Source organism: Scyliorhinus canicula, chromosome 15 (genome assembly GCF_902713615.1).
Source record: "Scyliorhinus canicula chromosome 15, sScyCan1.1, whole genome shotgun sequence".
NCBI classification, from domain to species: domain Eukaryota; kingdom Metazoa; phylum Chordata; class Chondrichthyes; order Carcharhiniformes; family Scyliorhinidae; genus Scyliorhinus; species Scyliorhinus canicula.
Window position 1 is genome coordinate 6,489,693 of NC_052160.1, and position 23,587 is coordinate 6,513,279.

The 23,587-nt window shown below is 51.1% G+C and overlaps 1 protein-coding gene across 1 annotated transcript in view; it reads left to right on the forward strand.

Moving 5' to 3' along the window:
* Positions 1 to 23,587, forward strand: part of shisa9a (shisa family member 9a) — a 312,987-nt gene that overhangs the window by 271,479 nt on the left and 17,921 nt on the right. Inside the window, exon 3 of the mRNA XM_038819375.1 lies at positions 2,447 to 2,602. Within this exon, the coding sequence (XP_038675303.1) occupies positions 2,447 to 2,602 (156 nt within the window). The remainder of the gene's footprint in view (positions 1 to 2,446; positions 2,603 to 23,587) is intronic.

A 23,587-nucleotide genomic window follows, 5' to 3' on the forward strand; every position in this document is an offset into this window, starting at 1 on the left:
TGTGGGCTCTCCAAGCTGCAGCCATTTCGCCAGCTGCTGTAGGAGGCCGCACATCTCTGTAATAAAGCCTCGATTACTCTCTACTCTCGTCTCGTCGTAATTGATAGTGCGTCACACTGGAAGACAAGTAATTTTTGGTTAAATCAAGCTGAGGTTTACCTTCAGATATGTGTGCCCCCGGGAACTGCCCATAAAGCATCGGTTCCTGCATTAGGGAACTGCTCGGGATGAACCTTGGGAAAAAACACTGCAACTCTTTCTCAACCTTCTTTCCAAAGGTACATTCCAGAAGGGGGTGGGCAGCAGTTCCTCCCCACACAGCAGCTACCACAAGGAGGTAGTGAGACTCTGCGTGTACAGGAAAGATCTGACACGAAGTGTCCTTCTCACCATGGGCCCGGCTGCAGCTTGATGCTCATGGGAAAGTGCTGACTATGAGACACAAAATCTAAATCTGATTATATTCCAGTTGCCATTTAAAATGAAAGTTCACCCCGTAGTGCTTTTTAATAACTGCCTGTTTCACTAACAGTTAAGTTTTCAATATCTGTACACAATAGGTGTTTCTGTTTAATGTCATACGGTCACATTAGACCCAGTGTCTAAAAAGCTAAATGTCAATTCTTATTAGTCTCTGAAATGAAATAGAAAACGCTGGCAAATAATTAACAGGTGAGGCAGCGTCTATGGAGAGACAAATGCAGTTATTGGGTAGGATGCCTCACAGCGCCAGGGTCCCAGGTTCGATTCCCGGCTTGGGTCACTGTCTGTGTGGAGTCTGCACGTTCTCCCCGTGTCTGCGTGGGTTTCCTCCGGGTGCTCCGGTTTCCTCCCACAGTCCAACAATGTGCAGATTAGGAGGGTTGGCCATGATAAATTGCCCTTAGTGTCCGAAGGTTAGGTGGGGTTAAGGTGGGGTTATTGGGTTGCTGTTGGGGGTGCGGGCGTAGGTAGGGCGCTCTTTCGGAGAGTCAGTCATGACTCGATGGGCCGAGTGGCCTGCTGCTGTACTGTCGGGATTCTCTGATTCTCCAGCCCCCAACCGCGTGTTTCCGGGCTGCACACCGTTCGCTGCCGGTAGTATTCTCTCTTCCTGCTGCTTGTCAATGGCATTCTGACTGGATCCACCCCACGCCGCCGGGAAACCTGTGTGTGGGGAGGGTGAGGGGTATGGTGGTGGAGGTGGGCGAGGGGTGGGGGGGGGGGTGTGCTGCCAGAGGGTGTGGGAAAGAGAATCCCAAAGAGAAGGGTGTCCCAGCCATTGTCTCAGATTGATAGCCTTGGATGTTCCTTGAATTTGCTTGGGAAGGAGGTAGATGCTACTGTGGAATTTTCTGTAACTTCCATAAACTGAGCTACATTGTGAAAGCATTCCCCTGGGACCCCCACCATCCAATTGGATCGTCTCCGACAGATATGGCTCTTTAAATTGTCGGTTGATCTACTCTGCAGCAAAGTGGTTCTGAGCATTAAAGCAGGGCATCCTGTGTGAGGTCAGAATGAATTTAGCTGTGGTCAAGAGATGGAACCATTTGAGGAAGAAAGGAATAGAAGAAAGGAATAGAAGGATATGCTGATGGGGTTAGGAAGGAGGTTCACGAAGTACACGAAGACTGACGTGAACCAGTTTGGATCAACTGGGCCAGTAATCCAGAGGCCCAGGTTAATACTAATGACATGGGGGCATGTCAACTGGCGGAAATCAAAACCAACTAACAAAACCTGAAATTGAAGGTTGCAAAAAACCGATCTGGCTCATCAACACCCTTTGAGATGTATGTTGTCTCGAAATCAAAGCACTTTTGAAAAAAAAAATGTCCTTCAAGGAAGGAAATGTGCCAGCCTCATCCAGCCTGGCCGACATGTCATTGACTCTTAGCTGCCCTCTGAAATGTTCCGTTCAAGGGCAATTATGGATGGGCAAGAAATGCTGTCTGTACCAATGACACCCACATTCCATGAAAGAATAATAAAAAGCTAAGAAAATGGGAACAGCTTCTCTTAGTTACTTGACAGTTTTATTCTCCATTGGAAATGTGCAGCCCCCACAGGAACATATTGTACTAGGATCATTTATCATTATATTTTATTCATGTTGTTGCTGTATTACATCATGTATGATGTTAGCATTCTATATTAATATTTTATTACCGGGCTTGAAATCATAATGGAATGTCGCTGGGGATTAAGGACAAGATTCTTGTGAAGCTATTTCATAATATCACAGTTCACATTAGCAGTGTTTATCTCCACTGGCTCGGAAGTGTTAATAGACCGAGGTCACTGTGTTGTGTGGTATTCATTACAGACCTTTTACTAATGAGCTTTATCTGTAAATGAAAAGACAAGCTCCTCTCTGCATGTGGGTGGAGACTGTCATTAATGCTCTTCACACATTTTTTTTTGTATTCACTATGGATATTGTGTTCTCTTAAATGTTTTGCAGATCAGACACAGATGAATAATGCAGGCACCACCTACCCTCTTATCCCTCAGATGGCCCAACCTCATTCCTATCCCACCCTGGCCCAAGGTTCGCATTCGTTTGAACAGCAGGTCTCTGGCAAGGAGCTGAATAAATATGCCTCGCTAAAGTTAGTGGGTGAGTAAAGAAGAGCAATGGGAAATGCCTTATGAACTGATGCATCTGACGTGTCAACTTCAATTTTCCATATGTCAGGTCAACCTCCACCTAGGTTAATGAGCTTCCCATCATCATCGACAACCTGTCGCGAAGAGGATAATTCTCTCTTACTGGGTGTAAGTGTTAGTGTTGGCAGTGGGCTCACAGATGGCTCACGAGCTCCAACTTAGCCTTAGGAGGAGATGGTGGACTGTTGGCCCGAGCAGCTACCCTCCCTTCCTGACTCTCTTATCTGTTGTCTCTCAGGGGCTGCTCTTGTTGATTGAAAGGCCTTGACACCATTTTTCATGAAGGACCACCAGTTGTTTTTTCAAATGATCTGCTTAAAACCTCTGTCAAAATCAGCTCCATGGGCCCCTCCTCATGAGTAATTCATGACCCCATTTTCCTAATATTCTTCAGCACTCTTGACTGTTCGATCAGCTCACTGCAAATGACTCACTGGTAGCAGGGCCCATGGGCAGGTCAGAGTTTATTGGGAAAGTTGATGCAGCTGCAACTGGAATGGTCCCTCTGGACCTCCTACCACCCTCACAGCCTAAAAACTGTGCCAATTATAATTGTGAAACTAACATGCATAAACAAAAAGTCAAATTTGCAAATAATCTTGGTGGTTCAATGTTTACGTGGGTTGTTGTTACAGCCGAGAAATATTCACACAGACTCATCAACTTATTGCCAGGTTCTCTGCAACATTTAAGGATCTTTGGTAAAAACAGAATTCCTTTTGTGGTGTTTACAAATTATCTGTGAAATAACCCGTCACACGTGCTAATGCAGTATTTGTCAGTTTAGCCCTTGTCATGTTATTTCCCCACCTTTCTGGGCCAGGTGATATAATGGTAGATAAGAAGAGTTGCCAACCTTGCCTCAGTGATAGCTCTCCCATCTCTGGGTCAGAATGCTCACTTACAAGACATGGGACTGGTATTTTTACCACCCATTGGAGGCAAGCCATATGTGCCACCAGCTAACCTCCCTGCCAGGTTGCCTGCACCATCCCATCCCAGTAGGGCTACCTCCCCACAAGCAACAGGCAGCCAATTAAAGGTCCTTTAAAGGCCCGTTAAGGCCCATTGTCAGAGGCATTGGTAACTAGGTCTGGGGCTGGCCTCCGGCAATTGACCAGTTCGCTATAGCATAAAGGGTTAATGATGAACTTGTGAATGTATAGCCTACATCGTCACTGATGGAAGATCACATGATCACTTGTGGTTAGCACAATTGCTTCACAGCTCCAGGGTCTCAGGTACGATTCCCGGCTGGTTCACTGTCTGTGCGGAGTCTGCACGTTCTCCCGTGTGTGCGTGGGTTTCCTCCGGGTGCTCCGGTTTCCTCCCACAGTCCAAAGACGTGCAGGCTAGGTGGATTGGCCATGCTAAATTGCCCATAGTATCCAAAATTGCCCTTAGTGTTGAGTGGGGTTACTGGGTTATGAGAATAGGGTGGGTGTGTGGGTTTGGGTAGGGTGCTCTTTCCAAGAGCCAGTGCAGACTCGATGGGCTGAATGGCTTCCTTCTGCACTGTAAATTCTATGAAATCTATCTATAACCATAATTACAGAGCATGGAGAGAGAGTTCCATGTAGAGCACGTGTGTCAACTACCTTATAAATGGTTAACATAATATTAAATAAAATATAGAGTTTTGCTTATAGCCTTAGCCTGAGCAACAAATCCAGGATAATGACTAACACCAGACCTAAACTAATAATAACCAAGCGGTTTTAAGGCCCTCCTCAGTTGCCTGGTTTAAGCTGCAGCTGAAGGACACTCTGGAGAGGACCTTCCCCCTTCACAATGGGGACCTGGCTACTGAGTCTTCTTCTTACTTAAAATTTTAAAATGCTGGAGATAATATGCCTCCTTCGTGAACCCGCTCAATTAGATGGTGAGCCCGGCCTCTGGCCGCTGCTGGGTAACTATTTCCCACAAAGTGTGCGTTTCTGACCCCATTTGACGATGATGGTGGGGCCCTGACTGAGAGGGCAAAATCCTGCCCTTGACCACATAATCTAGGTCTACACTCTGATGCAGCGCTGTGGAGTGCTGTCTTTCACATCAGTCGCTGTGGACCCTTCACATGACCTGGTTTCGAGGAAAAACATGGGACTTATGGTGTCCTGGCCAATATTTAACCTTTGACCAACACCACTGAGAGGCAGGTTGTCTGCTCGCTTGTGGGGTCTTGCTATGCACAAATTAAAAATAGCCCGGTTTCTGTATATGGCAACAGTGAACGTACTCCCAAAGTACTTTGTTAACTATAAAGCACTTTGAGACACCGTGGCCTTGTGAAAGGTGTAAAATGAATGCAAGTTCTTTCCCATGTATGTTTGATTTTAGGGCCTGGTATCTCCATTCTGGAGACTAAATGCGTCTGTGTAGTAAAATCGCACCTGGTCTCCGCTGGCACTAGGTGCCCAGAAGCGATACCCTCTCCTTTTCCGTGCAACGTTTTGCATGGAGGCCAGCTCACGGGATTCTGGCGGAATCCCGATATCGGGCCAGCATTTTGAGCGGAAGCCTGCTACTGAGGGCCGATGGCTGAACCCCTCACCCCCACAATGCAAATTCTGCACCCTCCCTCCACCAACAAGTAGGGTTATCCTCCCCACCCCCTACAGCACGCATGTATGAGGGTGACCCAACACATCCTACTGACCCCGCATCAGATAACCCCATCAGACCTCCAACAGAGACCCCCATCATATCCCCCATCAGACCCCCCAGAGAGATCCCATCAGCTCACCCCCCCCCCCCTCCCCATCAGAGACCCCAGCCTGAAGGCTGAAGAGCTGTCCAGGCAGTAGAGTGAAAAATCACTGCATTGTCACGTCTCCTTTCCCAGCATCTGCTCCCTCAGACAAAAGTGTTTGAAGCTGCAGCGGTGTCACGAGTCAGAGCCTTCCTTAAAACGCCACGACACTTCAAAGAGCTTCAAACCCTTTGACAGCCTTTGAAAGACAAACATTCCATTCATTTTCAGACAGCAATACTTTGCATTAGCCAGAGATTGACAGAATGTTACTCCAGAGACACCTGCTTGGTGGATTGTTTATTGACCTTTCCCTTCATACTTGAATGCATATTCATTACTTTACTTTGATGTTAACCATCCACCATCTGATCAACAGAGGTAGCAGAGGTTCGGAAAGGGTAAGTTAAAATGCAGCGATTTATCACTGTGGCCTGCACTGCTGCCCAGCATTCAGCCAGGGGTCTTTGATGGGGGGGGGGGGGGGGGGCTGAAAGGGGGGTCTCTGATGGAGGGGACCTTATACGGGGGGGTCTCTGTTGTGGATCTGATGGGGAGGATCTGTGTTGGGGGTATGATGGGGTAGCGGGGGGGGGGGGGGGGGGGGGGGGGGGGGGGGGGGGTGGCAGGATTTGCATTGCGGGCAGGAGGGGGGCATTTCAATGGACTTTGAGGGGCACCACCATTACACACTGACCCCCTTTACCCACCGCGGGTTCCACCACGTCACGGCCATGCTTCAAAATACCAGCACCAATTCATGCCAGCGTGACTCGTGGCTGAGAGGATTGGAGCATCACAGCGGGGGGCCGGAGAATTGGGCTTCCATCCCATTAATCAGATGAATATAGGGTACAAGTGACCCATTTGCATCGACCCGCTGGCGCAGTGCACGTAGCTCGCTGCCACCGCCACCAGGCGACCAACGCATCGGCACAGGATCCGTGCCCATTTCCTGGCTGACATTTGCTCCTACGCCGGATTGGGAAACCCGCTACTGGCGCGAGGCGCCGGAGATTTCACCCTGAGGTTTCCTCATCCCCACAGCTTCACACAGAAATTCATCAGCAGACTTGCATCTGTCCTTGTGAATGTGCGCTGTAACTCTGGCTGGGGGTTACTGCCGTGGCTGTAACTCTGGCTGAGTAACTCTGGCTGGGACGTACTGCCGTGGCTGTAACTCTGGCTGAGTAACTCCGGCTGGGAGTTACTGCCGTGGCTGTAACTCTGGCTGAGTAACTCTGGCTGGGACTTACTGCCCTGGCTGTAACTCTGGCTGAGTAACTCTGGCTGGGACTTACTGCCCTGGCTGTAACTCTGGCTGGGAGTTACTGCTGTGGCTGTAACTCTGGCTGAGTAACTCTGGCTGGGACTTACTGCCGTGGCTGTAACTCTGGCTGAGTAACTCTGGCTGAATAACTCTGGCTGGGAGTTACTGCCGTGGCTGTAACTCTGGCTGAGTAACTCTGGCTGGGAGTTACTGCCGTGGCTGTAACTCTGGCTGAGTAACTCTGGCTGGGAGTTACTGCCCTGGCTGTAACTCTGGCTGGGAGTTACTGCCGTGGCTGTAACTCTGGCTGAGTAACTCTGGCTGGGACTTACTGCCGTGGCTGTAACTCTGGCTGAGTAACTCCGGCTGGGAGTTACTGCCCTGGCTGTAACTCTGGCTGGGAGTTACTGCCGTGGCTGTAACTCTGGCTGGGACGTACTGCCGTGGCTGTAACTCTGGCTGAGTAACTCTGGCTGGGACTTACTGCCGTGGCTGTAACTCTGGCTGGGAGTTACTGCCGTGGCTGTAACTCTGGCTGGGAGTTACTGCTGTGGCTGTAACTCTGGCTGAGTAACTCTGGCTGGGAGTTACTGCCGTGGCTGTAACTCTGGCTGGGAGTTACTGCTGTGGCTGTAACTCTGGCTGAGTAACTCTGGCTGGGACTTACTGCCGTGGCTGTAACTCTGGCTGGGAGTTACTGCCGTGGCTGTAACTCTGGCTGAGTAACTCTGGCTGGGACTTACTGCCGTGGCTGTAACTCTGGCTGAGTAACTCTGGCTGGGACTTACTGCCCTGGCTGTAACTCTGGCTGAGTAACTCTGGCTGGGAGTTACTGCCGTGGCTGTAACTCTGGCTGAGTAACTCCGGCTGGGAGTTACTGCCGTGGCTGTAACTCTGGCTGGGACTGACTGCCGTGGCTGTAAGTGTCGCTGAGGCCCCAGCTCCACCGGAGGAGTGAGGCAGTCCAAAACATCCTAAATGAGTCTAAAACATCCTCCGCCTTCCTAAACCCTGTGCGCGGTTTATCGGACTCGCTGCGCCCGACTTGTTGTCAGGACGATGCCGTTGAATCTTGTGAGAGGCCTCTTGCAAGATTTGTGATTCGAAACGCCTTAAATGTAACGGAGCCTTATGAGACATCACGATCTGGATCTTCCTCACTGGGTGTGACCCAGATCAGCATTGGGCTCATTTAAATATGCGTTTGCCAGATTCTCCCAGTGCCCGGGTCATAACTGCTGCACGAAGACCTTTCCAATGTGCCGGTTAATACTGGTTTCCAGAAACGTGGACCAGTCGTAATGACAGCTTCGGGAGTCTCCCAGGCCATTAGAGACCCCCCGGGTAGTTGGGGTGGCACTCTGGAACGTCCTGTGGCATATGGGCACCTTGGCACTGCCAGCCTGGCACCCTGACAGGATCAGCAGGTTGAAAACCGATGCTGGATAATTCACTTTTCCAGTGCAGTTGACTTCACAAAGGGAGATAGGCACTCAGAGATGAATCAACTGTGATGGTAAAAAAATTCCAATAAAAAAGTGTAGATAGAACATAAGAACTAGGAGCAGGAGTAGGCCATCTGGCCCCTCGAGCCTGCTCCACCATTCAATGAGATCATGGCTGATCTTTTGTGGACTCAGTTCCACTTTCCGGCCCGAACACCATAACCCTAAATCCCTTTATTCTTCAAAAAACTATCTATCTTTATCTTAAAAACATTTAATGAAGGAGCCTCAACTGCTTCACTGGGCAAGGAATTCCATAGATTCACAACCCTTTGGGTGAAGAAGTTCCTCCGAAACTCAGTCCTAAATCTACTTCCCCTTATTTTGAGGCTATGCTCCCTAATTCTGCTTTCACCCGCCAGTGGAAACAACCTGCCCGCATCTATCTTATCTATTCCCTTCATAAATTTATTATGAAGTTTCCATAAGATCCCCCCTCATCCTTCTAAATTCCAACGAGTACAGTCCCAGTCTACTCAACCTCTCCTCGTACTCCAACTCCTTCAACTCTGGGATTAACCGAGTGAATCTCCTCTGCACACCCTCCAGCGCCAGTACGTCCTTTCTCAGGTAAGGAGACCAAAACTGAACACAATACTCCAGGTGTGGCCTCACTAACACCTTATACAATTGCAGCATAACCTCCCTAGTCTTAAACTCCATCCCTCTAGCAATGAAGGACAAAATTCCATTTGCCTTCTTAATCACCTGTTGCACCTGTAAACCAACTTTTTGCAACTCATGCACTAGCACACCCAGGTCTCTCTGCACAGCAGCATGTTTTAATATTTTATCATTTAAATAATAATCCCTTTTGCTGTTATTCCTACCAAAATGGATAACCTCACATTTGTCAGCATTGCATTCCATCTGCCAGACCCTAGTCCATTCACTTAACCTATCCAAATCCCTCTGCAGACTTCCGGTATCCTCTGCACTTGTTGCTTGACCACTCATCTTGATGTCGTCTGCAAACTTGAGACACATTGCCCTTGGTCCCCAACTCCAAATCATCTATGTAAATTGTGAACAATTGTGGGCCCAACACAGATCCCTGAGGGACACCACTAGCTACTGATTGCCAACCAGAGAAACACCCATTAATCCCCACTCTTTGCTTTCTATTAATTAACCAATCCTCTATCTCTGCTACTACTTTCCTCTTAATGACATGCATCTTTATCTTATGCAGCAACCTTTTGTGTGGCACCTTGTCAAAGGCTGTCTGGAAATCCAGATATACCACATCCATTGGCTTCCCGTTATCTACCGTACTGGTAATGTCCTCAAAAAATTCCACTAAATTAGTTAGGCACGACCTGCCCTTTATGAACCCATGCTGCGTCTGCCCAATGGGACAATTTCCATCCAGATGCCTCGCTATTTCTTCCTTGATGATAGATTCCAGCATCTTCCCTACCACCAAAGTTAAGCTCACTGGCCTACAATTACCCACTTTCTGCCAACCTTTTTTAAACAGTGTTGTCACGTTTGCTAATTTCCAATCTGCCGGGACCACCCCAGAGTCTAGTGAATTTTGGTAAATCATCACTAGTACATCTGCAATTTCCCTAGCCATTTCTTTTAGCACTCTGGGATGCATTCCATCAGGGACAGGAGACTTGTCTATCTTTAGCCCCATTAGCTTGCCCATCACTACCTCCTTCGTGATAACAATCATCTCAAGGTCCTCACCTGTCATAGCCTCATTTCTATCAGTCACTGGCATGCTATTTGTGTCTTCCGCTGTGAAGACCGACCCAAAAAACCTGTTCAGTTCCTCAGACATTTCCTCATCTCCCATTATTAAATCTCCCTTATCATCCTCTAAAGGACCAATATTTACCTTAGCCACTCTTCGATGGGGCCAGGTATTCAATCTGGGCAGAGCCCATTTTCTGTGTCGCTCCTTGTAGATGGTAAGATTGCAGATTGAGTTTGCAGTAGAGCAAGGTAATACAACTCATTCCACCAGCTAGAAGTTCATGTCAAAGGACTCCCACCTCCCACCAGGGTGGCATGGTGGCACAGTGGCTAGCACCGCTGTCTGGTGCACCAGGGACCCGGGTTCAATTCTGGCCTTGGATGACTGTCAGCAGAGCTTGCACTTTCTCCCCGTGTCTGCATGGGTTTCCTCTGAGTGTTCCAGTTTCCTCCCACAGTCCAAGGGTGTGCAGGTTAGGTGGATTGGCCATGCTCCTGGGTGTCCAGGGATGTGCAGCTTAGATTAAGTGGATCGGGCCATAGAGTGAGCCTAGGTAGGGTTGGTGCAGACCCGATGGGCCAAATGGCCTCCTTCTGCACTATATGAGTTCTATGGTTCTTCATATTGACAAAGGGTGTGTATCCCATGTCTGGGTTCCAGGCATGATTAAATATTCCACCCATTAAGACTTGAAAGGGAGGTTATGGCACCCTTCACCATAGCAGACAAATAGACTTTGGCTAGCCAGCCTGGCTTATGAAATGCAGATGGCCTTTGTATAGTTCTCTTTGAATTTTGTTTCTCTAGCCCACAGGGGTCATTAATGTCTCTTTTGAGATGACAAGGGACAAGTTTCTGCAATACTGCCATGGTAGCTCCTTTTGTTCAGGGGTCACAGAGGGTCATAGATTCAGCTATTTTAAAAGTCTTTATCCAGTTTTTAATTTTTTAATATTAACCACAAGGATATCTATATATTTTATATCAAAATATGTAGTATGAGGTCTCAGTCCCCTGATATGTAGGATCCTCACAACTGCAGGCAAGACTCAATCCCACTAACCTGAGCTAGAGTTGTGAAGTTTAGAGATAACAAAGGCAGGATGAAAGGTTTTAATCAGCACACTGAGGCAGATTGGAACCGGGCGATGCTACAGACATAGAAAATAGGAGCAGCCGGAGGCCATTGGGCCCTTTGAGCCTACTCAGATGGAAGCATGTGACCTCAACAATGGAGAAGAAATGTGGTTGGCAGTTCACTTTGGGGTCAGAAATGACTGCAGGATTGCATTTGGTCTGGTTCAGCCAGGAGATGGACAGAGCCTCTGGCAAGGGAACAGAGTTTCTGGTGGAGAACAAAGACAATGGTTTTGCATTTCTCAATATTTATTGGGAGAAGATTTCTGTGCACCCAGTACTTAATGTTGGCCAAGCAGTGTGACAAATTAGAGTTAGATGCAGTGGTAGGGTGGAACCAGCTTTCTTCAGTGTACATGTAGAATTTGTTGTGTGCTTTTGGATGATGTTACCGAGAGTCAGCGTGAAGATGAGAGATAGGAGGGGCCCAGGATAGATACACTAGAGGTTACCGTGCAGCAACAGGAGGAGAAACCATTGGAGGTGATTCTTCTGGCTATGAATGGACAGGTAAGAATGGAATCAGGTGAGTGCAGTTCCACTCAGGTAGAGGAGCAGTGTTGGAGGAGGGTAAAGTGCTCAATGATGCCAGAGGCTGCAGAAGGATGAAATGTGTTGAGGAGGGTGAGGAGGGATAGTTTACCACGGCAACAATCCCGCAGGTTTTCATTTGTGACTTTCCCATTTCAGTACTATGGCAGGGAAGGATTCCAACATGAAGTTGGGAGACAGATGGGAATAGATTTGGGAGATTGAAGACTTTGGAGAAGGAAGCAGGGTTTGAGATGGAGCGGTGGTTTGCCAGCACTGCGAAGGAACGTTAATACAACCATCAGATTGTTTACTTCAATTCTCCTAACTTCAGCTGAAGGAAACCCCGGGTGAGATTCTCTGTAGCCCGACACTGAAATCAGGATTGGCGATCGGGCGGAGAATGGTTTCTGATGCTGGGTTCGGGGCAGGTGCAGGTTTGACGCTGATTGGCGATGCTCCGCCTCCTCCAAATCGGCGTCATGAGGACGCGCGCAGTCGCAAGGCCATTGGCGCATCATCAGCCGGCCCACCCGTGATGCTGTGTCCCCGATGGGCCGAGTTCCCCATGGCACGGGCGACGTATGGTCCCAGCGGTCGGGAACCTGGTGTGCCGCTGTGTACTGTGTCCTGTGCTGCCACACACGTCCAGGATCCGTGCCGCTGGCCAGGGGGTTGTTGCTAGACTGGGGGGAGTGGTCGGGGGTGGCAAGGAGGTGGGTTGTGGGGTCAGGGTGGGCGGGTTAGGGCTCCAGTACAGCCGGTGCCATGTTTTCCGGTGCAGCTCGTCAGCCCTGCGCATGCGCTGCCCGGGACCGAGTGATTCTGCGGCCGTTTTCCAGACGGCGCCGGTGCTAGCCCCTCACCGGTACCGGAATTGGTGAGGGGTTCGTGCCAATATTCCTGTTGCGAATCACCCGCGGGTTCTCCGTTGGGGCCGGTACTTAGCCTCAGGAAGGGAAAATTCGCCCCCCCCCCCCCATGCTTGGTAAAATAGGAGGCACTTCAGCCTTAATAAGCTGTAACTCCTGCATTTAGCACCAAAGTGCACAGTGTTCTTGGCTCTAGGGGATAATTGGCTTCGGGCTGAACTTTATTGTGCAACATAGCTCATTAAGGACCATCCACAGCCAATTCCTGGAGAAATTCTCCCACTGACTCTTCAAAGCAAATTTCACCCTGTGAAACAAGCACAGGATTTGGACAAGTGGAAATCAATAAATCAAAAGATAACGTGAATGCGCAAAGAAAGAACAACATTGACATGGCTAATGGGAAAATTAAAATGTAGAAATTTAATAAGTAGAAATGTCATTTGTTGAGTTGTTTGACCGCTACATCGATTTTGAGAAAACTATGTTTGCCGTGCATCACGGAACTGTGGATATTTTAGAATTTACATGTTTGATTTTTGATCGGGGTTTTAAAACTGCTACTTTTCTGTCCATGCAAAGTATATCTCGTTGGTCCAACTTCATCCTAAAATAATATTAGATCCATGGGCTGGTTTAGCACAGGGCTAAAGAGCTGGCTTTGAAGGCAGGCCAGCAGCAGGGTTTAATTCCCATACCAGCCTCCCTGAACAGGCACCGGAATGTGGCGACTAGGGGCTTTTCACAGTAACTTCATTTGAAGCCTACGCGTGACAATAAGCGATTTTCATTTCATTTCACTGTTTGAGAGCTGTGCTTTTTGGAGAGAAACATGTTGAAACTCTCCAAGGTTATTTAACTTTGAGAAGAATTATACAGAGCTAGTTTCATGCCAACGATCGTCCCGCAGAGATTGAACATTTGACCTCCAATTTATAGGTTTACCTTGACTTTCAAAATGAAGCTGCTATCAAAAAATCACCCAGTTCTATATTGCTCGACCGAGCAAAATCTCTTCTGGAATCATTTTGGTCCGAGATGAAAAATAACAGCCTACTCTCTATTTTGGTGATGTTTGCACCTGAGGAATAAAACCTATTTCGCATTATTTATAATGTCCTTCATCAGGATTTCTACCTGAAGGCAGGTCCAACCCACCATCTCCACCAAGGGTAGGACAGGAAGCCAGGTCTACAACCCACCACCTCCACCACGGGTAGGACAGGAAGCCAGGTCTCCTACCCACCACGGGTAGGACAGGAAGCCAGGTCTCCAACCCACCACGGGTAGGACAGGAAGCCAGGTCTCCAACCCACCACCTCCACCACGGGTAGGACAGGAAGCCAGGTCTCCAACCCACCACCTCCACCACGGGTAGGACAGGAAGCCAGGTCTCCAACCCACCATGGGTAGGACAGGAAGCCAGGTCTCCAACCCACCAAGGGTACGACAGGAAGCCAGGTCTCCAACCCACCACCTCCACCACGGGTAGGACAGGAAGCCAGGTCTCCAACCCACCACCTCCACCACGGGTAGGACAGGAAGCCAGGTCTCCTACCCACCACCTCCACCACGGGTAGGACAGGAAGCAGGTCTCCAACCCACCATGGGTAGGACAGGAAGCAGGTCTACAACCCACCACGGGTAGGACAGGAAGCCAGGTCTCCAACCCACCATGGGTAGGACAGGAAGCAGGTCTACAACCCACCACGGGTAGGACAGGAAGCAGGTCTCCAACCCACCATGGGTAGGACAGGAAGCAGGTCTCCAACCCACCATGGGTAGGACAGGAAGCAGGTCTACAACCCACCACGGGTAGGACAGGAAGCAGGTCTCCAACCCACCATGGGTAGGACAGGAAGCCAGGTCTACAACCCACCATGGGTAGGACAGGAAGCAGGTCTCCAACCCACCATGGGTAGGACAGGAAGCAGGTCTCCAACCCACCATGGGTAGGACAGGAAGCAGGTCTCCAACCCACCAAGGGTACGACAGGAAGCCAGGTCTACAACCCACCATCTCCACCACGGGTAGGACAGGAAGCCAGGTCTCCAACCCACCATCTCCACCACGGGTAGGACAGGAAGCCAGGTCTCCAACCCACCATCTCCACCACGGGTAGGACAGGAAGCCAGGTCTCCAACCCACCACCTCCACCACGGGTAGGACAGGAAGCCAGGTCTTCAACCCACCACGGGTAGGACAGGAAGCCAGGTCTCCAACCCACCAGAACGGGGAATAGTCCCTGTGCTGCCAACACCAATCTGACCCACACCGGCCATCCAGCCAACTGCCGCCCCCCCCCCCTCCCCCCGCCCTTTAACATTGCCTGTTGTAGCCTGGAGCTACGGCTAGTGATCACCTGCTGACCAGGAATCTCTCCTGCGCTTACCACCCGCCATCGGTGTGTGTTGGAAGGATTCTGCAGGGTCACAAACACCCCTTCCTTGGTCATCAAGGGGTGGGACTGGAACTCCGAGCACCTGACCAGAGGCAGGGGCACTACCCACTTCACCATATCCTCCCATGATCTAGAATATGCTATATTCCACACAGTGAAAACTGTGGCTGTAGAATAAAGTGATTGCTGTTTCCTCGGTTTCTCCATTTCATTTAGCCATCATCCCTGGTCAAGAGGGTGGAGAAGATTCTTTCTGGCAGTGATTTTTTGAACATATTGCTGGGAGGTGCTAGCCCATAAGACAAAGGAGCAGAAGTAGGCCATTCGGCCTGTCGAGTGTGTTCCGCCATTCAATGAGGTCATGTCTCACTAATTTAATTGAGTATTTTGAGAAGGTGAGAAAAATGATTGACGAGGGAAGGGCTGTGGATGTTGTCTGCATGGACTTTAGCAAAGCAGTTAATAAGGTCCCTCATGGCAGACTGGTGCAAAACATTAAATCACATGGGGTCAGGGGGTGGGTGGGGTGGGGCGATCTGGCCCCAGGGGGTGCCCCCACGATGGCCTGGCCCGTGATCGGGCCCACTGATCCGCGGGCGGGCCTATGTCGTGGGGGCACTCTTTTCCTGCGCGTCGGTCGTGTAGGCCTCCGCGATGGCCGGCGTGAAGGTGAAGCCCCCCCTGCGCATGCGCGGATCCGCGCCGGCCGGCGGAGTCCCTTCGGCCCCGGCTCGCGTGGCGCCAAAGGCCTTCCACGCCGGCCAGCGGGGCGCAGACCACTCCGGCGCCGGCCTAGCCCCTGAAGGTGCGGAGGATTCCACAATTTTGGGGTGGCCCAAAGCCGGAGTGGTTCACACCACTCCATCCCGCCGGGACCCCCCGCCCCGCCAGGTCCGGGAGAATCCCGCCCGAGGGTCTCAGTAATGGTGACCATGGCATCTATCAGTGATTATCGTTAAATCCCATCTGGTTGACTGACGTCCCTTTGGGGAAGCAGATCTGTTATTCTTACCTGACCTGGCTGACTCCAGACCCAAAGTGAGTGACTCTTGACTGCCCCTCTGAAAATGGCCCAGCAAGCGACTCATTTCAAGGGCAATTAGGGATGGGCAACAAATGTTGGTCTTTCTGGTGACGCCCACATCTCGTGAACGTAAACATTTAAAAAACTGTCAGCAAAATGTCTCCATCCCTTGTGAAGGGAGGGGAGCTGGTGGAAGAGCCAGCCACCTGGGTTCCATGACACATTCTAACGCTGGCTGTCTGGGCGCAAACACCCCTTCGTTCACGATGTTTGGCAGAAGGAGCCCAAACTGAGGACGGGGATGACAAATAAAGGCAGCAACATGAAACCACCTTTCATAATCTCAGGGATATCCCAAAGCACTTTGCAGTGAATGAAGTCTGGCTGAGGCCCAGTCACTGCTTTGCATTGAGAAATACAGCAGTTCAGTTCGTTGTTTGTGGGAGTTTATTGAGTGTAATGTGTTAATGTTAGATTTATGCTTTCAGCAGTGTTGGGTGAAGATAAGCACCAGAGAGAGCTCCCATTCTCTTCTTCAAGCTCCATGGGTTAGTGGATCATCTCTACCCCGTGCGGGTTAGAACAACTGGATAACCCAGTGGCTCTGGCACAGCATCGGTGGAGAGAGAAACAGAGGCAACATTTCGGGTCTGTGTGACTCTTGTTCACGGACGTGACTTGAGTTGGAAATGGAAGAGATTCGGAGCTTTTAAATGCAACAGTTACTTGCTTAGTTTTGTGCTGGCAGCAGCCATTACCCATCAGAGATTATCTGAAATTGGTGTAATTTAAGATCTTGAGGAAGTTTGCAATCCCACGCCGCCCATTAAGCCCCTTGAGCAAAGAGAGCAGAGAGATACTCTCCATCTGAACTGAACAGGCTTGCTGGATGTGGGTCAGAATGCTCACACCCGTGAGGCCTTCCCCGCCACCAATGGACAAGTCTCTTCTGAAGGAGACAGAGTATCCTCACATGTCCCAAACAAACAAAACAATGACATTTCCAGCGAGCTGCTTCTCCGTGTCTCCCAACCTTACAGTGTGTGTGCCGGGGATTCTGTTTAGACGGAATTCCACTGCAGCATCGGTGAAGCAGCAGCAGCGTCTGACAAAATGGCGGATTTGTCAACAATAGTGGAACTTTTCTGTTTTTGTTTCAGCAGAAGGGAGGCAAACTAAAGGATAGGGCGACCGCGGGGGAGGGGGATAGAGTGGGGGGCTCAGGGAATGGGGGAACCAGGTGGGGGTGGGGAAACAGGAAATGGGGTGGGGTGGGGACAGGAAATGGTGATGGGGTGGGGGTGGGGAAACAGGAAATGGTGATGGAGTGGGGGTGGGGCAACAGGAAATGGCGATGGGGTGGGGAAACAGGAAATGGTGATAGAGTGGGGGTGGGGCAACAGGAAATGGCGATGGGGTGGGGGTGGGGAAACAGGAAATGGTGATGGAGTGGGGGTGGGGCAACAGGAAATGGCGATGGGGTGGGGGCGGGGAAACAAGAAAAGGTGATGGGGTGGGGGTGGGGAAACAGGAAATGGTGATGGGTGGGGGCGGGGTGGGGGTGGGGAAACAAGAAAAGGTGATGGGGTGGGGGTGGGGAAACAGGAAATGGCGATGGGGTGGAGTTAGAGTAGAAATTAGCGGATGTTTTGCTAAGGGACAAGCGGTGACTAGTCGGCTACCGCTGGGATTGGTGCTTGGACCCCAGCTGTTCACAATGTATATTAATGTTTGAGACGAGGGAACAAAATGTAATGTCTCCAAATTTGCAGATGACACAAAGCTGGGTGGGAGGGTGAGCTGTGAGGAGGGTGCAGAGATCCTTCAGTGTGATTTGGACAAGTTGAGTGAGTGGGCAAATGAATGGCAGATGCAGTATAATGTGGATAAATGGAAGGTTATCCACTTTGGGAGCAAAAACGGGAATGGAGATTATTATCTCAGTGACCATAAATTAGGAGAGGGGAATGTGAAACGCGATCAGGATGCCCATGTATACCATTCGGTTAAAGCAAACATGCAGGTGCAGCAGGCGGTACAGAAGGCTCATGGTATGTTGGCCTTCATTGCGAGAGGATTTGAGTACAGGAGCAGGGATGTCTTGCTGTAATTATACAGGGCCTTGGTGAGGCCACACCTGGAATATTGTGCGCAGTTTTGGTCTCCTTATCTGAGGAAGGATGTTCTTGCTATGGAGGGAGTGCAGCGAAGGTTTACCAGGCTGACTCCTGGGATGGCGGGACTGATGACAGTCTGAGGACACGGGGTAGACCATTTAGGACAGAGATGAGGAGAAATTTCTTCACCCAGAGTGTGGGCGGCCTGTGGAATTCATTAGCACAGGAAGTAGTTGAGGCCAAAACATTGTATGTTTTCAAGAAGCAGTTAGATATGGCACCTAGGGCGAAGGGAATCAAAGGCTATGGGAGGGAGCGAGAGCCAGGATTAGGCTATTGAGTTGGATGATCAGCCATGATCATGATGAATGGCGGAGCAGGCTCGAAGGGCTGAATGGTCTCCTCCTGTTCCTATTTTCTATGTTTCTACATTTCTGAATGGGGCTGGGATAGGGGAACAGAAATGAGAGGTCGCGGAAATGTGGATTAAAAACCAGGACAAAGTTCTGAAACGTTTTAGTTGGAATTATCTGAATGCGATGCTGTTACCGTACAGAAGGTGATATTTGAGGATTGAAGCTCCTTTGTAAAAGGCAGGCTGATGTTAATCTACACAATGCTCCTTCCAACCAATTCATTTCGAGAAGAAAGCTAAACAATAAATTAGTGAATTAGACAGGAACGATGTTGCCGAGAGTGGTTGAGCAGCCTTTATTGCTCCTTGGGAGTTCAAAGAGGTCAGGAGGAACAAAGCAGATGAAATGGAACAGCCCCATATTACAAGTGAACATTGGAGTGGTCGATTAAAGGCTAATTAACTGATGGAGAGAGAGACTCGCATGGAGCCCAAGGATTCACGTGTACTCCCCCGCATACTGTTTAATCCCTTCACTGAAATAGAGCAAGGCTGACCTATGGCAAAAGGACAGCTGAAGAAAAATAGGTTAGCAAGTTACTTCTGGAAAAGCTTATCCAAAGGGGCCTGAATAAATGCATGAATAAATTAAAACAATGTAAATGTATGACAGACCTGAAAGACTGTGATGTTCAGCACCGTGCTTCAAACTTAGTCATTCGCTCATGAATTCAGATAAATGGGCCACCATCCCAGTTTAATTTCACTGAACAATCAATGCACTGGTCCATATCGCTGCCAAAGGAAAAGTAAGGACGTACATTTATATAGCGCCTACCACATCCTCAGCACATCCCAAAGAACTTTACAGTCAATGGTGCACTTTTGAAGTGCAGTTACTGTTGTAGGAATTGCCGCAACCAATCTGTGCACAGCCAGGTCTTACAAATAGCTGGGAGGCACATGACCAGATATGCTGTTTAATGGACATCACCTTTGACCCCGACATGAGCTTCCCACCACAGATTCATGCTGTCAATGAGACTGCCTATTCGCATCTTCGTAACATCGCCTGTGTCTGCCCCTGTCTCAGCTCAACCACTGCAGAAACCCTCGGTCGTGTGTTTGTTTTCTGTAGACTCGGCTATTCCAACTTTCCACCCTCCATAAACCCAAAGTCATCTCAAACTCCACTGCCCATTTCTTATATTGTACTAAGTTCCATTCACCTCTCGCCCCTGTGCTCGCTGGCTTGTCTCTTCTTCTCCTTGTGTTATGTACTCTGGGATAACACAGGCTGCAACTGGATGTAGCTTTAACCAAAAGATACTCCAGACCTTGAAGTTAGTTCAATCTGATTTATTGAACCAGTAGCACAGTTAGCACAGTTCTCTATGAGTTCGACTCTCTGCTAACCTAAGTGTGGTTACTCTGTCTAACTGAACCAGACTAGCTCTTAGCCATGTGCTGGAGGTGTGATACTGTACATACACCCTGACTCACTCTGTAGATGTTCATCAGTGGAAAGAGCCGGAGTGTGAGTGCCTTGTGCCTTTTATAGTGAGATACCACCCCTGAGTGTCCTGCCTGCTCATTGGTCATGTCCTGTTCTCTGTGTTCATTAGCTGCCTGTTTATATATCATTATCTGCATGTCTGCATATCATGACACTCCTATTCGGTGATCACTTGCTAATGAGGATGATAGTCCGCCTAAGAAACTCTGTGTCACTGGTCAGGGATTCTGTGGGTTCTGGCGGGGCTGATGAGCCCGATTCTAGAGCAGTGTTTTCGACACACACTTGGCAGGTGTTTCCGGGAAGTGGGATGGTCCTGGTACAGGAAAGTGGGGGTATTCCTTTCTCAGACTCCTTTCTCTGGGCCTCCTCTTGCCGTTGGGTGTTCTTGAAGAATTGTGTCCCTTCAATCAGGAAGTTCCTCAGGTAGGTCTTTTCTGAGCAAAGGTCTCCCAGGTATTGACGTCTATGTGGCATTTCCTGAGCTAAGCCTTCAGGGTGCCTTTGAAGCACTTCCTTTGTCCTCCTCTAGTTTGGGAGTCTTCCTTGAGCTGGGTGAAGAAGATTTGCTTTGGCAGTCAGGACTCTGACATCCTAAGCATGAGGTCGGCCCAGCAGAGTTGGTTTCTGATGATCATGGCCTTGATGTTCGTGCTCTTGGTTCCATTAAGGATGTTAGTATGCTGGTTCTCCCAGCTGATGAGATTTCATCTCTGACAGCATTGATGGGACCGCTCCAGTGCCTTCAGGTAGCGCCTTCACGTAGTCCAGGTTTCTGAGCTTGTCTTGGTGTCAGCATGGATGTTGTGGTCATTGAAGACTCTAGTCCTCAGACATCCAAAGACAGCGCTCGCAGATTGGATATGACGTTGGATCTACACATCGATGACCTGTATTGGCTTGTGGTCAGGCTCCATTGGTGGGCTTAAGGCTTCAGTTGTGTGGATCCTAAGCGCTGCAATTCCTTCCCTTTACCTGTCCACCATGCTTTCCTTTTTAAAATGCTCATTGGACATCCGGTGTTGACTGTGTGGTGAGCAGTCTCACACACAGTGGCTCCCGCCAGGGTACATGTTTTTGGCCCTTTCTGCCCAGTTTTTCTCCCCTCTGAGGTGTTCCCGTGGGAGGCAGGGGGGAAGCACTCCGGATGGACTGGCACTATTGGATGGCGATCCTGCGGGAGAATAGACATGTGATCAGGGGGAGGGATGAGTCAGTCAGTAAGGCATGAACAACTGTGACAGGTCATCTGGGTGGTAGCCAGTGGATCCTCACCTCTTCGCCGTGAGCCAATCTCTATGTCGATGACCATCTGTCCTCAGCCACCTCCAGGGCCCGTTCCTCATAGAGGGCGAGGACTCTGATGTCTGGGGCCTCTCCCGCCTGTTATGGGCCAACACCTCCAGTGGGAACATGGAGAGACATTGTGAGCTGCACGCTTTATTCATTCATCACGGAGGGAGGGGGAGTGTAGGGGGCGGAATGCAGGGGTGGATGAGGAGTTTGGTGGTATGGGGGGCAGCGTGGGTGGCATTGCTGGACGTGGGTGGGCTGGGGCATGGTACAGTACCGGACAGGGGTGATGTCAGGCGTATGGTTGTGGGTGGGCTGGGTGGCAGGTAAGACCGTTCCAGGGGGCTAGTGCCAACTCACCCAAGTGGCCCGGTGGAGATTGTTGATCTTTTTCAGGCACTGGGTGCTGGTCCTCCTGGTCACTCCCTGAGCAGACGGCCGCTGCCACTTCCTCCCAGACGGCACTGACTGCACCGTGGCTTACCCTCCGAGTCCCTCGGAGCCCCTCGCTCCCAGGCATCCCCGCCTGCACTCGATCGCGTCCAGCAATCTGGCCAGAATTATGGCCAGAATCATGGGGCTCCTCTGTGGCATGGCTGCGAACTGTGCGCAGAATTGGTTTAGGTGCTGAATCCCGTTGTTGGTAGGGAGCTGGCGGGCACGGTTCCAGCGAATCAGCCGGCGGGTCCACCGCTCTGCCAGGCCCTCCGCTCTGCCAGGCCCACCGCTCTGCCAGGCCCACCACCCTGCCAGGCCCACCACACTGCCAGGCCCACCCCTCTGCCAGGGCCACCACTCTGCCAGGCCCACCGCTCTGCCAGGCCCACCCCTCTGCCAGGGCCACCACTCTGCCAGGCCCACCACTCTGCCAGGCCCACCGCTCTGCCAGGCCCACTGCTCTGCCAGGCCCACCGCTCTGCCAGGGCCGCCATTCTGCCAGGCCCTCCTCTCTGCCAGTCCCACCACTCTGCCAGGCCCACCGCTCTGCCAGGCCCACCCCTCTGCCAGGCCCACTGCTCTGCCAGGCCCTCCCCTCTGCCAGGCCCACCGCTCTGCCAGGCCCACCGCTCTGCCAGGCCCTCCCCTCTGCCAGGGCCACCACTCTGCCAGGGCCACCACTCTGCCAGGCCCACAACCCTGCCAGGCCCACCCCTCTGCCAGGCCCACCCCTCTGCCAGGCCCACCACTCTGCCAGGGCCACCACTCTGCCAGGGCCACCACTCTGCCAGGCCCACAACCCTGCCAGGGCCACTGCTCTGCCAGGCCCACCCCTCTGCCAGGGCCACCCCTCTGCCAGGGTCACTGCTCTGCCAGGCCCTCCGCTCTGCCAGGCCCACCCCTCTGCCAGGCCCTCCGCTCTGCCAGGCCCACCACTCTGCCAGGGCCACCCCTCTGCCAGGCCCACCACTCTGCCAGGGCCACCACTCTGCCAGGCCCTCCGCTCTGCCAGGCCCACCGCTCTGCCAGGGCCACCTCTCTGCCAGGCCCACCCCTCTGCCAGGGCCACCCCTCTGCCAGACCCACCCCTCTGCCAGGCCCACCACTCTGCCAGGCCCTCCGCTCTGCCAGACCCACCCCTCTGCCAGGCCCACCGCTCTGCCAGGCCCTCCGCTCTGCCAGGCCCTCCGCTCTGCCAGGCCCACCGCCCTGCCAGGCCCACCGCTCTGCCAGGGCCACCACTCTGCCAGGCTCTGCCAGGCCCTCCACTCTGCCAGGGCCACCACTCTGCCACACCACCGCTCTGCCAGGCCCACCACTCTGCCAGGCCCACCGCTCTGCCAGGCCCACCTCTCTGCCAGGGCCACCATTCTGCCAGGGCCACCTCTCTGCCAGGCCCTCCGCTCTGCCAGGCCCACCTCTCGGCCAGGCCCACCACTCTGCCAGGCCCACCGCTCTGCCAGGCCCACCTCTCTGCCAGTCCCACGGTTCTGCCAGTCCCACGGCTCTGCCAGTATGTCCCACACTGTCCGTAATTTGGTCTCCAGAGTGGGTCTTGTACCGACAGCCTGATGTCCCTGAATGCTGCAGCTGAGCAAAAGTTTGACATCCAGTAAAGGGAGCTCAGGGCCCATAAATCCAGGTGGCTGATGACTGGCCCTGGATGAAATTAATGTAAGAATGATGGGCATTAAATATTATCTCACTTGCGATCAGCTGACTTTCAGGGGGGATTTATAAGCACTCTCTCAGGAAAGTCATCTGAAAACACACAATATTGTTAGTGGTGAAAGAACGGGAGCTATTTGCAGGCTAAGGACATATTGTTTTGATCGGGAAGTAGCTGATTGGACATGGGCGCAGCCTCACATTGATCAGGTGAATGTAACCTCTGCCTAGAACGATCTCAGAGTAACAAAAGGACAAAACGACCCTGAGTGACTTTGACCTGTGTTGCTGGTTCCATTATTCTTTTCAATTTCTTTGTAATGACCTTTTGTACCTGTGCAGAATATTGTGAAT